At 41.6% G+C, this 15894-nt stretch overlaps 1 protein-coding gene across 4 annotated transcripts in view; it reads right to left on the bottom strand.

Moving 5' to 3' along the window:
• LOC115149097 (neuronal PAS domain-containing protein 2) overlaps window positions 1–15894 on the bottom strand; it is a 71036-nt gene that overhangs the window by 23038 nt on the left and 32104 nt on the right. For 2 of the 4 annotated variants that reach the window (XM_029691618.1, XM_029691615.1), the window contains exons 2-7: window positions 13804–13857; window positions 10043–10099; window positions 8342–8496; window positions 2422–2513; window positions 2116–2205; window positions 1197–1317 (exon numbers count right to left, since the gene is read on the bottom strand). In XM_029691618.1, the coding sequence (XP_029547478.1) occupies window positions 1197–1317; window positions 2116–2205; window positions 2422–2513; window positions 8342–8496; window positions 10043–10074 (490 nt within the window). In that variant the 5' untranslated portion in view covers window positions 10075–10099; window positions 13804–13857. Of the gene's footprint in view, window positions 1–1196; window positions 1318–2115; window positions 2206–2421; window positions 2514–8341; window positions 8497–10042; window positions 10100–13652; window positions 13858–15894 lie in introns of all 4 variants that reach the window. The other 2 variants (XM_029691616.1, XM_029691617.1) reach the window with 1 other exon arrangement.

Consider the following 15894-nt stretch of genomic DNA (forward strand, 5'->3'; position numbering starts at 1 on the left):
CAAACAACACTATTGTGAAATACACAGACATCTCTATCCAGACATCTCCTAAGCTAAGCATCCCTGGTGATGCCAGAGCTGGAGATCGACCCAGTACTGATTGAATGAGAAGGAAAAATGGGTTCAGTACTGAGGGAGTGAAGAGGAAAGATGGGTTCAGTATGGAGGGAGTGAAGAGGAAAGATGGGTTCAGTATGGAGGGAGTGAAGAGGAAATATGGGTTCAGTACTGAGAAGGAAAGATGGGTTCAGTAATGAGGGAGTGAAGGGGAAATATGGGTTCAGTACTAAGAAGGAAATATGGGTTCAGTAATGAGGGAGTGAAGGGGAAATATGGGTTCAGTACTAAGAAGGAAATATGGGTTCAGTACTGAGGGAGTGAAGAGGAAATATGGGTTCAGTATGGAGGGAGTGAAGAGGAAATATGGGTTCAGTACTGAGGGAGTGAAGAGGAAAGATGGGTTCAGTACTGAGGGAGTGAAGAGGAAATATGGGTTCAGTACTGAGGGAGTGAAGAGGAAATATGGGTTCAGTACTGAGGGAGTGAAGAGGAAATATGGGTTCAGTACTGAGGGAGTGAAGAGGAAATATGGGTTCAGTACTAAGAAGGAAAGATGGGTTCAGTAATGAGGGAGTGAAGTGGAAATATGGGTTCAGTACTGAGGGAGTGAAGAGGAAATATGGGTTCAGTACTAAGAAGGAAAGATGGGTTCAGTACTGAGGGAGTGAAGAGGAAATATGGGTTCAGTACTAAGAAGGAAAGATGGGTTCAGTACTGAGGGAGTGAAGAGGAAATATGGGTTCAGTACTAAGAAGGAAAGATGGGTTCAGTACTGAGGGAGTGAAGAGGAAATATGGGTTCAGTACTGAGGGAGTGAAGAGGAAATATGGGTTCAGTACTAAGAAGGAAAGATGGGTTCAGTAATGAGGGAGTGAAGAAGAAAGATGAGTTCAGTACTGAGGGAGTGAAGAGGAAATATGGGTTCAGTACTGAGAAAAAAAGATGGGTTTAGTACTGAGGTAGAAAAGAGGAAAGGTGGGTTCAGTACTAAGAAGGAAAGATGGGTTCAGTACTGAGGGAGTGAAGTGGAAATATGGGTTCAGTACTGAGAAAGAAAGATGGGTTCAGTACTGAGGGAGTGAAGAGGAAATATGGGTTCAGTACTGAGGGAGTGAAGAGGAGGACTAAATACTCACTGTCTAGGAAGTCAGCAGAGATGGGGTCAGTCATCAGCATGTGGGATGATAGCAGCTTATAGACCTCCCCATGCTCACGCTCAGGGAGAAAGTTCAAGATATTTTGGTCCACCATATCTGACTGATACAAAAGGATAAAAGGTGGGAACGTCAGTGTCTATGGCCCATCATTGTCTATGCACATGTCATATCACAGTCATATTACAAGGTACGGTATTACATACCATAGTTAGTGTCCCAATTGCAATAATGTATACATTGATTTGAATTAGTATATTTAGATCATAAGTGGAAGCTTAAGTAATTTTTTTGTTGTTACTTTTTTTACCCCTTTTTTCTCCCTAATTGGTAGTTACAGTCTTGTCCCATCGCTGCAACTCCCGCATGGACTCAGGAGAGTCGAAGGTCGAGAGCCGTGTGTCCTCTGAAACACGACCCCGCCAAGCCGCTTTGCTTCTTGACACACTGCTCGCTTAACCCGGATGCCAGCCGCACCAATGTGTCGGAGGAAACACCGTACAGCTGGCAACCGAAGTCAGTGTTCATGTGCCCGGCCGCCACAATGAGTCGCTAGAGCGCGATGGGACAAGGACATCCCAGCCGGCCAAACCCTCCCCTAACCCGGATGACGCTGGGCCAATTGTGCGCCGCCTCATGGGTCTCACGGTCACGGCCGGCTGCAACACAGCTCGGGATCGAACCCGGATCTGTAGTAACGCCTCTAGCACTGCGATGCAGTGCCTTAGACCACTGCGCTACTCAGGAGGCCTAAAGTTTAACGCATGATTCAATCAGAAACATGGTGGTTGCAAGATTTTATCTATATCCTTGTTTACTGTGCAGCTATTTTTATATACATGAATATTAAGTTACAAAGAACAATGCTGTTACGAGCTAGATCAGCCTAACTCTCACTCACCGGTAAATGGGCAATGAGTGAAGACACGCTGTCGGACACATACATAATGTTTCCATCTGTAGTTAGTGCTATGAGGAAACCGTCTAAAGCCTGTGGAAGGAAAACAAAGTGATTATAATAATACCAGCTACTATAATTGTTGTGTGCTACATTTGTTTCAGAGGTGCATCATGGGTAATGCTGGTGCTGGCGTACAGCGGTTCATCAGGATGTCAAAATACAGTATTCCTTCCAGTACAAGTGAAGGATGTCCTTTGGCTTTATTTAATATCAGAGGAGATTAACGTGGTGCTAAGCTGATTTTACCTCCAGCATCAACTGGGTGAACTCCTCATTACTGAGGAACGAAGGCTTCCAGTCCTGCCGGATCTCACACGACTCGGTCTGTGCTGTGATTTCTGAAACAGAGGATAAGGCCAGGAATAGGGGTTAGATAGATCTCTTAGCACTACACTACTGCTGTCCCCGACAACAAAAAAATCTTGGTCGACCAAGAGTCATCTGTTCTTTCAACCAATCGATTTGTTGAAATTTTAAAATGTGTATTTTTAGACACATCCTATGTGTTTTAATCAAATCAACTATATGCACTGAGCTTGTCTGATGCTTTAAGCAAACTGTTTGATTAAATAATTAAGACACACTCGTGACTAGAGGGAGTTTAACCGCAATTGATTTGAATGTGCCGGGCCTGGCTCAGACATGCTGTGCCGTGTAAAAAACACAAACTGTGAGTGACTGTGTGACTAGCACCCATTGTCTCTTTCTCCTCCCTGCTGCAGCGACCACCACAGAACATCAACAGTGTGTATCGCACTGTTCGTGTTGCTGAAGCTACAACATAATTACATCCATTTCTGACTGAAAAGTTCTGTTACCAAAATCTCTCATTTGTTTAGGAAAAACATTCCCTATTCCCTCAACCCTTGCTCTCTTTACGTGACACATGTACACATCACATGCACGTGACCAATTTGGCCTATAACATATCATAATCACATCAATAAATTGGTTAATACAAAACTCTGAACACCGTAACAAGTGACAGCAAAACAGATGCAGAGGACGTGACAAATAAACTCGAATCGGGGGAATGTTTACTGGTTGCTCAGGAGGTAAAGGGGAAGTCAGATATATGGAATACATTTTACTAGTTGTGGAAAATACTGGAGATCAAGAAAAAAAAGCTAAGGAGCAAGTGCCACATGCATATTATGTTTGCCAAACAGTGTCTATTAGATGACAACATACTTTTTCTGACTGTTTGGAACAATGTAAACAACACTGAATAAATAAGTGAACCAGAGGGTCTGTTGTAATGTTTTTTTTGTAAAGCCTTTATTACAGCAAAGACTAAAAACAGTCGCATTCATTTGTGAATGCAATTTTCAAATTGGAAAGGTTTAGGCCTATTTATTGTTACGCTAATTATGTAATGGTTGCTTTGTTATTTTATTTTAAAACTAAAATGCTTGATTGCATTTCATATCATGAATGACTCCTATGCTGTGTGATGACATTAACAAATAAATGATTGATTGATACAGTAGCCTATATAAGTATTGAAATATAGGCCTAAGTTAATTAAGCTACTAAGACTAAACAGGATGCGCTCTTAGGCCTATAGATCAATGATGGAATACAAGGCTGCTATACTAAGCCTACTAATGATAATGACATTACGTATTATTATAATAATGATCATAATAATAACAACGATAAGAAGGAGATCAAGGAAAAAGGAGGGTTATTATTATAAATATAATTTTTCTTACAATTTGGAAGAGTGTAAACAACAGCAAATAAATTATAAATAATACCAGAGAGGCTGGTCTAACAAAAACAAGTGTAAAGCCTTTATTACAGCATAGCAGAAATTAAAAACAGCCACATTTGTGAAATTGTTAATCTGGCATGTTGTGTGGTTGCTTGAGGATTGGTGATCAGTAGGTTATTAAACAAACACTCACAGGCAATAGAAGCAGGATCTGTCTTATTTCTGTAGTGCATTTGGAAAGTATTCACACCCTTTGACTTTTTCAACATTTTGTTACGTTACAGCCTTATTCTAAAATAGATTAAATAGGTTTTTTCCCCCATATTCAATCTACACACAATACCCCATAATGACAAAGCAAATGTAATAACAAATAATAAATGGAAATATCACATTTACATAAGTATTCAGACCCTTTATTCAGTACTTTGTTGAAGCATCTTTGGCAGCGATTACAGCCTCAAGTCTTCTTGGGTATGATGCTACATGCTTGGCGGCACACATGTACTTGGGGAGTTTCTCCCATTCTTCTCTGCAGATCCTCTCAAGCTCTGTCAGGTTGGATGGGGAGCGTCGATGCACACCTGTTTCAGGTTTCTCCAGAGATGTTCGATCGGGTTCATGTCCAGACTCTGGCTGGGCCACTCAAGGACATTCAGAGACTTGTCCTGAAGCCACTCCTGCGTTGTCTTGGCTGTGTGCTTAGGATCGTTGTACTTGGCCCCAGTCTTAGGTCCTGAGCGCTCATGAGCAGGTTTTCATCAAGGATCTCTCTGTACTTTGCTCCATTAATCTTTCCCTTGATCCTGACTAGTCTCCCAGTCCCTGCCACTGAAAATCATGTCCAATCAATTGAATTTACCACAGGTGGAATCCAATCAAGTTGTAGAAACATCAAGTATGATCAGGTGCACCCTGTTTCCATTGAGCTCAATTTCGAGTCTCATAGCAAAGTGTCTGAATACTTATGCAAATAAGGTATATCTGTAACAAACAAAACAAATATTTATATATACAGTGAGGGAAAAAACGTATGTGATCCCCTGCTGATTTTGTACGTTTTCCCACTGACAAAGAAATTATCAGTCTATAATTTTAATGGTAGGTTTATTTGAAAAGTGAGAGACAGAATAACAACAAAAAAATACAGAAAAAGCATGTCAAAAATGAATAAATAAATAAATTTAATAAATTGATTTGCATTTCAATGAGGGAAATAAGTATTTGAACCCTCTGCAAAACATGACTTAGTACTTGGTGGCAAAACCCTTGTTGGTGATCACAGAGGTCAGATGTTTCTTGTATTTGGCCACCAGGTTTGCGCACATCTCAGGAGGGATTTTGTCCCACTCCTCTTTGCAGATCTTCTCCAAGTCATTAAGGTTTCGAGGCTGACGTTTGACAACTCAAACCTTCAGCTCCCTCCACAGATGTTCTATGGGATTAAGGTCTGGAGACTGGCTAGGCCACTCCAGGACCTTAATGTGCTTCTTCTTGAGCCACTCTTTTGTTGCCTTGGCCGTGTGTTTTGGGTCATTGTCATGCTGGAATACCCATCCACGACCCATTTTCAATGCCCTGGCTGAGGGAAGGAGGTTCTCACCCAAGATTTGACGGTACATGGCCCCGTCCATCGTCCCTTTGATGCGGTGAAGTTGTCCTGTCCCCTTAGCAGAAAAACACCCCCAAAGCATAATGTTTCCACCTCCATGTTTGACGGTGGGGATGGTGTTCTTGGTCATAGGCAGCATTCCTCCTCCTCCAAACACGGCGAGTTGAGTTGATGCCAAAGAGCTCCATTTTGGTCTCATCTGACCACAACACATTCACCCAGTTGTCCTCCGAATCATTCAGATGTTCATTGGCAAACTTCAGACGGGCATGTATATGTGCTTTCTTGAGCAGGGGGACCTTGTGGGCGCTGCAGGATTTCTGTCCTTCACGGCGTAGTGTGTTACCAATTGTTTTCTTGGTGACTACGGTCCCAGCTGCCTTGAGATCATTGGCAAGATCCTCCCGTGTAGTTCTGGGCTGATTGCTCACCTTTCTCATGATCATTGCAACTCCATGAGGTGAGATCTTGCATGGAGCCCCAGGCCGAGGGAGATTGACAGTTCTTTTGTGTTTCTTCCATTTGTGAATAATCGCACCAACTGTTGTCACCTTCTCACCAAGCTGCTTGGCGATGGTTTTGTAGCCCATCCCAGCCTTGTGTAGGTCTACAATCTTGTCCCTGACATCCTTGGAGAGCTCTTTGGTCTTGGCCATGGTGGAGAGTTTGGAATCTGATTGATTGATTGCTTCTGTGGACAGGTGTCTTTTATACAGGTAACAAACTGAGATTAGGAGCACTACCTTTAAGAGTGTGCTCCTAATCTCAGCTCGTTACCTGTATAAAAGACACCTGGGAGCCAGAAATCTTTCTGATTGAGAGGGGGTCAAATACTTATTTCCCTCATTAATATGCAAATCAATTTCTAACATTTTTGACATGCGTATTTCTGGATTTTTTTTGTTATTCTGTCTGTTATTCTGTCTCTCACTGCTCAAATAACCCTACCATTAAAATTATAGACTGATCATTTCTTTGTTAGTGGGCAAAAGTACAAAATCAGCTGGGGATCAAATACTTTTTTCCCTCACTGTATATGTTTTCGTTTTGTCCTTATGGTGAATTGCGTGTACAGTGATGAGGAACATTTTTTATTTCATCAATTTTAGAATAAGGCTGTAGAGTAACAAAATGTGGAAAAAGTCAAGGGGTCTGAATACTTTCCGAATGCACTGTGTATGGATGATATATAAAGCCAGGCACATTTAACAGTTACTGAAGGCTATTGATTATAGACCAAATTAAGTTGGGGTTTCCTCTCTCATAATTTTTCTTAGACAATTACGGCAAGGTCTGTTTTCTCGTCTCCTATCTCCGGTGTCTTGGACACCATGATAAAAAAAAATGTTTTTGCTACTGCTCGACTAAAGAAATCATGGTCGACCAACAGCCTATCGACCAAATAATCGTCCAGTCGACTAAACACACCAACATCCAGGGGACCATCGCTGCCAAATCGGCTAGTCGTGGAAGGATCCTGATGAATACCTCTGAATAGACCCAATTGAGCAAGCTCTCAGATAAAATAGGAGACGCATAACAGAAGAGGAAGAGCGGTTAAGAAATATCCCAGATCGGGACTGTTTCTGTCTAAAAGCCATCTCGTAAACACTGACAGCTGTGACCTTGATTCTGACAGGAGACTGACAGGCTGACTACACCGCTCGCGTCGCGTGAGCGAGCGTTGCCAAATAAATTTAGAAATCTATATAATTCAATTATTGTACCCACACTGCTCGTGCGCGCTAATGAGCGTCTGCGTTGCCAAGGGCTAAAATAGAAGTCAGTTCTATTTGTGATGCAGATCGCACTGCAAGTCCTGCCTCTCCCCATCCCCTCATTGGTTTATAGAAGCAGGTACCCACGTGCCATCTCCTCATTGGTTATACCCACGTGGGTGACTGAAAGACGAATGAGGTCGGTGGCGGTAATGCACCTAACTTATGAAAGTTGCCAATCACAATATAAAGTCAAGAGAAGAAGAAGCCTGGAAGGAGGAGAGATAACTAGAAACGATTCGGTTGACCGTTTTATGTGTGGATTAATTGGCGGAGAAGAGGACCTTGTGCATTTCAGGTAAAATAACAACTCAATGTTGATATCCCAGGACAAATTAGCTAGCAACAGCAAGCTAGCTAAATAGGACAAATTAGCTAGGAAGTGCAAGCTAGCTAGCTAAATTGCCATAAATGTTTAATGCTTTTCGACCGGTCCCCAAATTAATATAATTGGTTCAGAGTTTGTTTTGATATTTTAACCTGCATGTCGTGATCGCGTTTGGTGTGGGGGGGACAAAATACATTTATGCATGATGGCGTACGATGGTGCATGTGCGCAGCCGGTTTGGGTTCTGTGTGTGTTGAAGTTCTGTCTGTCTGGGCCAAGCTTGGTAGGGAAGTGGAGAACTCCTCTCTTTTCTCTATGTTCCTGTCCGAACAAATACTATACTAGACAGCTAATGCCGTCCACCCTCCTAGTTCCTTCCTTCTTTTCCCACCCATTCTGGGAGCTGTGATGTTCTTTATGTAGGGCAGGACACAAGTGCCACATGCACACGCATTTTACATTTGAGTCACTTAGCAGACAGACGCTCTTCTCCAGAGCAACTTACAATTAGTGCATTCATCTTAAGATAGGTGGGACATCCACATATCACAGTCATAGTAAGTACATTTTTCCTCAATAAAGTAGCTATCAGCAAAGTCAGAGCTTTTAGGAAAAGACAAGTTCAAGTGTTGATGTTTTTTGGTTGTTTTTTAGACGCTACACACACAGGTCAGCAGGTGGCCAACGTCAATGTGATGAATGACGCAGCCGACTACATTACACATTCCTACCTTTCTGTGTCTGCAGGAAGTTGATCGTTCTCTGCAGTATGGTGGACTTGTCCATCTTGCGCGGATGACCTTGGCCCTGCAGCATGGTGCACAGCTCCTTGATGAGCACATTGAATTGGTCTCTTCTTTTCTTTTCCGATTTGTTACGAGATGCCCTTTAATAGAAAACATGATAAATGTACAGGATTACATTTCTCACCCTTTACACTGAGTGTGCAAAACATTAGGAACACTTTCCTACTATTGAGTTGCAGCCCCTTTTGCCCTCAGAACAGCCTAAATTCATCGGGCAAGGTGTCGAAAGCATTCCACAGGGATGCTGGCCCATGTTGACTCCAATGTTTCCCACAGTTGTGTCAAGTTGGCTGGATGTCCTTTGGTGGTGGATCATTCTTGATACACAAGGGAAACTGTTGAGGATGAAAAACCCAGCAGCGTTGCAGTTCTTGACACACTCATACCGGTGCGCCTGGCACCTACTACCATACCTCGTTCAAAGGTACTTAAATCTTTTGTCTTGTCCATTCACGCTCTGAATGGCACAATCCATGTCTTATTTGTTTCAAGGCTTAAAAATCCTTGTTTAACCTGTCTCATCATCTTGATCTATGACTTGCCTAGTTAAATAAAGGTTAAATAAAATAAAAATGCAAATCTACACTGATTGAAGTGGATTTAACAGGTGACATCAATAAGAGATCATAGCTTCCACCTGGATTCACCTGGTCAGTCACAGGGAAAGAGCAAGTATTCCTAATGTTTAGAACACTCCTTGTAATTTCAAACTTTGAACATATACACTTTATGAATTATTTATAAAGAAGTGCATTTGAGGAGAGTAGCTACTGCGCAAAAGATGCAGTGGAAGTTGCGAGCTCAACAATTCTACATACAGCTTCTTCTTTTTTAAACACACTCAAGCTAAGAAGTGACAGCTGCTAATAAATAACCACCATCACAATTCAGTCATTCCTCAGCCACCATAAAACAGCTTGCAGGATGCTGAGAGAAGGATGATAGTCTAGTGAAACCCAACAATATCCCTTCTGATATCACAAGCAAACATTTCTGAAGATTCATCCCATATGGACTTATTTTTTATGGAAAACACTCTGATATCAACAGCATAGCATGTACAAAATCTACCATTAAAACAAACAAACATATTTTTTTGTACTTGTAGTTTTTGCTGCCATTCTCCGCACACAAACCTTCGATGAATCTGACCCCAGCTGAACCCACCAGAAAACTGACACACTGACTAATGATTTAAAAGTCTACTTTCAGTCAGGCTTGTATGCATCATTACTGAAAAGCAAAAAATGGCTTGACCTTGTTGACTATATTTAACAGCTTCCTATGACATTTTGTAAACTGTCTAGGCACGGAAACACTTGTCTTTGTGCTGAAGGTGTTGAGGTTTATAGAGCTGAATGTGTGAAGAATCTTCACATCAGGAAAGCAAACACCTTCACAGATGGACTGTCAAAGTAGGGTCATGCCAAGAGGACCTTTCATTAACACATACAAGCTGAAGTAGGGAACTTCTCCGTCTGCCTCATCTCTCGTCCTTACACTCAACCGTCTGTCACAACCACTACACAACCATCACACACACACACACACACACACACACACACACACACACACACACACACACACACACACACACACACACACACACACACACACGTGGAATACCTTTTTGCCCTGTCTTTCTCATCTTCATCCATCAAATCGTCCACACAGCTGCTGGTGCTAGAGGGAGAAGGGAGAGGGGAGGGGGAAACTAGTTGGAATGCTGTTTCTCTGAATTAACACCAGTCATCAACAGATAGATACAAAGCAGATACAAATCCCCCCCCTCCCATACAACATTATGAACAGAGATAGACACCCTTGGAATGGAAACCATTCTTCAAAATGTAATCTTATACAACAGCAGTCTCCAACTATGGTCCTAAAGAAACTGACTTGTGCCCAGATGCTTTATTCTAGGGTGTTCACATAGTACAGTAGTCGACCAAGTATATCCCTGCATACAGTGCATTCAGAAAGTATTCATACCCCTTGACTTATTCCACATTTTGTTGTGTTACAACCTGAATTCAGAATGGATAAAATATAATTTAAAAAAAATAATCACCCATCTACACACAATACCTTGTAATGACAAAGTGAAAACATGTTTTTGACATTTTTGCTACTTTATTGAAAATGTAACCATAAATATCTAATTTACATAAATAACTATTCACACACCTGAGTCAATACATGTTAGAATCACCTTTAGCAGCGATTACAGCTGTGAGTCTTTCTGGGTAAATCTCTAAGAGCTTTGCACAACTGGATTGTACAATATTAGTCTTTTGAAAATTCTTCAAGCTCTGTCAAGTTGGTTGTTGATCATTGTTAGATATTTTCATGTCTTGCCATAGATTTTCAAGACGTTTTAAGTCAAAACTGAAACTGTAACACTCAGGAACATTCAATGTCTTCTTGGTATGCAATTTCAGTGTATATTTGACCTTGTGTTTTAGGTTATTGTCCTGCTGAAAGGTGAATTTGTCTCCCAGTTTATCCTAAAAAAAACTCCCAAGTCCTTGCCGATGACAAGCATACCCATAACATGATGAAAATACTGTATGAAGAGTGGTACTCAGTGATAAAGTTAATTTATTTGCCACATTTTTTGAAGTTTTACTTTAGTGCCTTATTGCAAACAGGATTCATGTTTTGGAATATTTGTATTCTGTACAGGCTTCCTTCTTTTCACTCTTTCATTTAGGTTAGTATTGTGGAGTAACTACCATCCTCAGTTTTCCCCTATCACAGCCATTCAACTCTTTAACTATTTTAAGGTCACCTTTAGCCTCATGGTGAAATCCCTGAGCGGTTTCCTTCCTCTCCGGCAACTGAGTTAGGAAAGACGCCTGTATTTTTGTAGTGAATGTGTGTATTGATACACCATCCAAAGTGTAATTAATAACTGCACCATGTTCAAAGGGATATTCAATGTCTGCTTTTTTATTTCTTCTTTGCTAGGCATTGGAAAACCTCCCTGGTCTTTGTGGTTGAGGGACCTTACAGGTAATTAATTGTATGTGTGGGGTACAGATGAGGTAGTCATTTAAAAATTGTTAAACAATATTATTGCACACAGATTGAGTCAATGCAACTTATTATGACATGTTTACTCCTGAACTTAATTAGGCTTGCCATACCAAAGGGGTTGAATAATTATTGACTCAAGACTTCACATTTTTCATTAATTTGTAAACATTTCTACAAAGACAATTCCACTTTATGTGGTATTGTGTGTAGGCCGGTGACAATATCAATTTAATACATTTTAAATTCAGGCTGTAACACAATAAAATGTAGAAAAAGTCTACGGGGTGTGAATACTTTCTGAATGTCACGATCGTCGTAATAATTGGACCAAGGCGCAGCGTGAGTAGCGTTCCACATCTTTATTATAATGTGAAACTTAACAAAATACAAAAACAATAAATGAACAAACGAAACATGAAGACAGTGAAGTGCAAATAGGCACCTACACAAAAACAAGATCCCACAAACACAGGTGGGAAAAATAACTACTTAATATGATCGCCAATTAGAGACACCGATTACCAGCTGCCTCTAATTGGGAATCATACAAATCACCAACATTGAAATAGTAACCTAGAACCCCACATAGAAATAATAAACTAGAATACCCCCCAGTCACGCCCTGGCCTACTTCACCATAGAGAAACAATGGCTCTCTATGGTCAGGGCGTGACACTGAAGGCACTGTATATTGTTAGAATGTAGGGTAACTCGGTATGTCATACACTACGTGACCAAATGTATGTGGACACCTGCTTGCCAAATATCTCATTCCAAAATCATGGGCATTCATATAGAGTTGGTACCCCCTTTGCTGCTATAACACCCTCCAATCTTCTGGGAAGGCTTTCCAGTAAATGTTGGAACATTGCTGTGGGGACTTACTTCCATTCAGCGACAAGAGCATTAGTGAGGTTGGGCACTGATGTTGAGGCGATTAGGCCTGGCTCGCAGTTGGCGTTCCAATTCATCCAAAAGGTGTTCGATGGGGTTGTAGTCAGGGCTCTGTGTAGGCCAGTCAAGTTCTTCCACACTGATCTCGACAAACCATTTCTGTATTTACATTTTTTTTACATTTTAGTAGATGCTCTTATCCAGAGCGACTTACAGTAGTGAATGCATACATTTCATACAATTTCATACATTTTTTTTTTTTTTTTTTCTGTGCTGGCACCCCGTGGGAATCAAACCCACAACCCTGGTGTTGCAAACACCATGCTCTACCAACTGAGCTACAGGGAAGGCTGTATGGACCTCACATTGTGCACGGAGGGATTGCTGAAACAGGAAAGGGCCTTCCCCAAACTGTGCTACAAAGTTGGAAGCACAGAATTGTTAAGAATGTCATTGCATGCTGTAGCGTTAAGATTTCCCTTCACTGGAACTAAGGGGCCTAGCCCGAATCATGAAAAACAGCCCCAGACCATTATTCATCCTCCACCAAACTTTACAGTTGGCACAATGCATTGGGACAAGTAGCGTTCTCCTGGCATCTGCCAAACACAAATTTGTCCGTCGGACTGCCAGATGGTGAAGCATGATTCATCACCCCAGAGAATGCATTTCCATTGCTCCAGAGTCCAATGGCGGTGAGCTTTACACCACTCCAGCCGACACTTGGCATTGCACATGGTGATCTTAGGCTTATGTGCGGCTGCTCGGTCATGGAAACCCATTTCACGAAGGTCCCGACGAACAGTTATTGTGCTGACGTTGCTTCCAGAGGCAGTTTGAAACTCGGTAGTGAGTGTTGCAACCAAGGACAGATGATTTTTACATGCTACGCGCTTCAGAATTTGGCGGTCCGGTTCTGTGAGCTCGTGTGGCCTAGCACTTCGCGGCTGTTGTTGTTTCTAGAGGTTTCCACTTCACAATAACAGCACTTACAGATGACCGGGGCAGCACTAGCAGGGCAGAAATTTGACAACCTGACTTGTTGGAAAGGTGGCATCCTATGACGGTGCCACATTGAAAGTCACTGAGCTCTTCAGTAAGGCCATTCTACTGTCAATGTTTGTCTATGGAGATTGCATGGCTCCAATGTTTGTTTACGGGTATGGCTGAAATAGCCAAATCCACTCATTTGAAGGGGTGTCCACATACTTTTGTATATATAGTGTATTTCTCCATACAAACACATGTATTTAGCAGTGACAGAAAACACAACAAAGACAATAAAAGTAGCCTAGATACTCACTCCCATTCCCTCCGGCTAGATGGACATAGGGACCCAAAGTCGGAAAGGTTGTCCATACTTACTCCCTCTCCCAGCCAGGCCCTATCTGAAGTCTGATGTATCCCATTCGCGCTAGCTGCACTGAAACTCCCAGGAAAAATCTAGTGATCACCTGCTGCTGCTGCACACCTTCTCCTCCTGGAGTCCGCCACAGAAATACAAAAACCTGGGGAGGATAATAAGACAGAAAGTGGGCTTGAATTAAGGGTGGAAAGTCTACTGTAGTTATGGCATATCTATGTCAATTACACATACATCCGATAATTACTGTATCTTAATTAATCTGCAGTAGTTTAATTCAAGTGTCATAGCTGTATTATGCCCAGCAACAGTACTGCCCCTCAGTATTTTCTTATTCACACTCAAGCAAGTCCCAAAACCTACTTGAAAGTCATCCTATTTCCAAATCTATTCTGAACAGGTGTACTTTTTAATGCTTCCTTCTGAGCTTTCATTGGAGCTAAATCAATCAAATGTATTTATAAAGCCCTTTTTACATCAGCAGATGTCACAAAGTGCTATACAGAAACCCAGCCTAAAACTCCAAACAGCAAGCAATGCAGATGTAGAAGCACGGTGGCTAGGAAAAACTCCCTAGAAAGGTAGGAACCTAGGAAGAAACCTAGAGAGGAACCAGACTCTGAGGGGTGGCCAGTCCTTTTCTGGCTGTGCCGGGTGGAGACTATAACAGTTCATGGCCAAGATGTTCAAACGTTCATAGATGACCAGCAGGGTCAAATAATAATAATAATAATAATAATAATCACAGTGGTTGTAGAGGGTGCAACAGGTCAGCAGCTATGCTTGTGAAAAACAACAACAATAAATGCATACAAAAGTATTCTGTTTATTGTAAAATACAACAGACTACCTCAAGGAGAACTATTATTTATCAACCCAGATCCTGTGCATATCTCACTGAATATAATATCAGTGATTGAACACATTACCAGAAAAAAACTATTATTCATTGTGATTCATAAGCCATGATTTCCAACAGCGAACAGCATGTATTAAAGGAAGTGTGGTAAACATAAATTACCACCTGGATACAGCAATTCAACACAGAGGATGCAGCATTACGTGCGGGAGGAGCTCTACTGACCTAGAAAAATCCCAGAGGCAGAGACACCTCTTTTGTTAACAAAGAGAATGGAAGAGTTACCTCATTCAACCCATCACGAAATGTAAAGAAAAACTTGAGAAAACACCTCTGGGAATTCAAACAGCCTTTGTCCATTTGCAAATGTAACCCTAATAGAAAAGTAAATCAGAAGCCATCAAATCAAAACATCCGAGGAGGAACCATTAACCATGTGTTTAAACGAGAGGAATGTGATTGACATGTTGGGGTCAGATGAAAGAGTTCATTAACCATGTACTATTAAGCCCCATGATTGAACCCCTTTCATCTTAGCTTCAGGTCTGCAGTGTCTGAATCATAGCCTAGAGGTTAAGAGGATTGGGCTAGTAATTTAGAGGTTACTGGTTCAAATCCTTGAGCTGGCAAGGTGGAAAAATCTCCTGTTCTGCCCTTTAGCAAGGCAGTTAACCCCCCAACAACACCTGCTCCCCATGTGCTGATGACATGGATGTTGATTAAGGCAGCCCCCTGCACCTCTCTGATTCAGAGGGGTTGGGTTAAATGCAGGAGGCACATTTCTGTTTAATGCATTCAGTTATGCAACTGACTAGGTTCTTCTTTAAAATCTGAGATACCCTTCTTTTCCATCTTCCACTTTCAGATGTAGTAAACTACAGCAGGCACCAACCTTTTCGATCAAATTAAATGAAACCAATGAACCAAGATCAAATGCATCCACTCTTACACCAAGATAGTATTCCATGCAAAAAATCTTTCCAATAATCTTGAGTGGGGGAACAACACATCATTCTTTCCTTTACTCTAATTAAAAGAATAGAGGTCTGTGGGCTGGAAATGTTTAAAATATATATATATATATTGTCTGTGTAATTATGACAGTTGGTGGCCATTTTCCGTTCATTGCGGTTCAGTATGTCTGAGAATGGTGACTCTGTGCCAATTTCCATTGGGCCGAGACCCAGTTCTTATTCCATACGCCCACTGACTGACATACAGAAGCGGCCTGAGAAGGGGCCAACATGGATATTACATTTCACATAGCTCTCTTCATCTAAATGAAATCCATGCGCTCATGCGAGGAAAACTGAAAGGAAAATC

This window comes from Salmo trutta, chromosome 15, assembly GCF_901001165.1.
Source record: "Salmo trutta chromosome 15, fSalTru1.1, whole genome shotgun sequence".
In the NCBI taxonomy this organism is placed as follows: Eukaryota; Metazoa; Chordata; class Actinopteri; order Salmoniformes; family Salmonidae; genus Salmo; species Salmo trutta.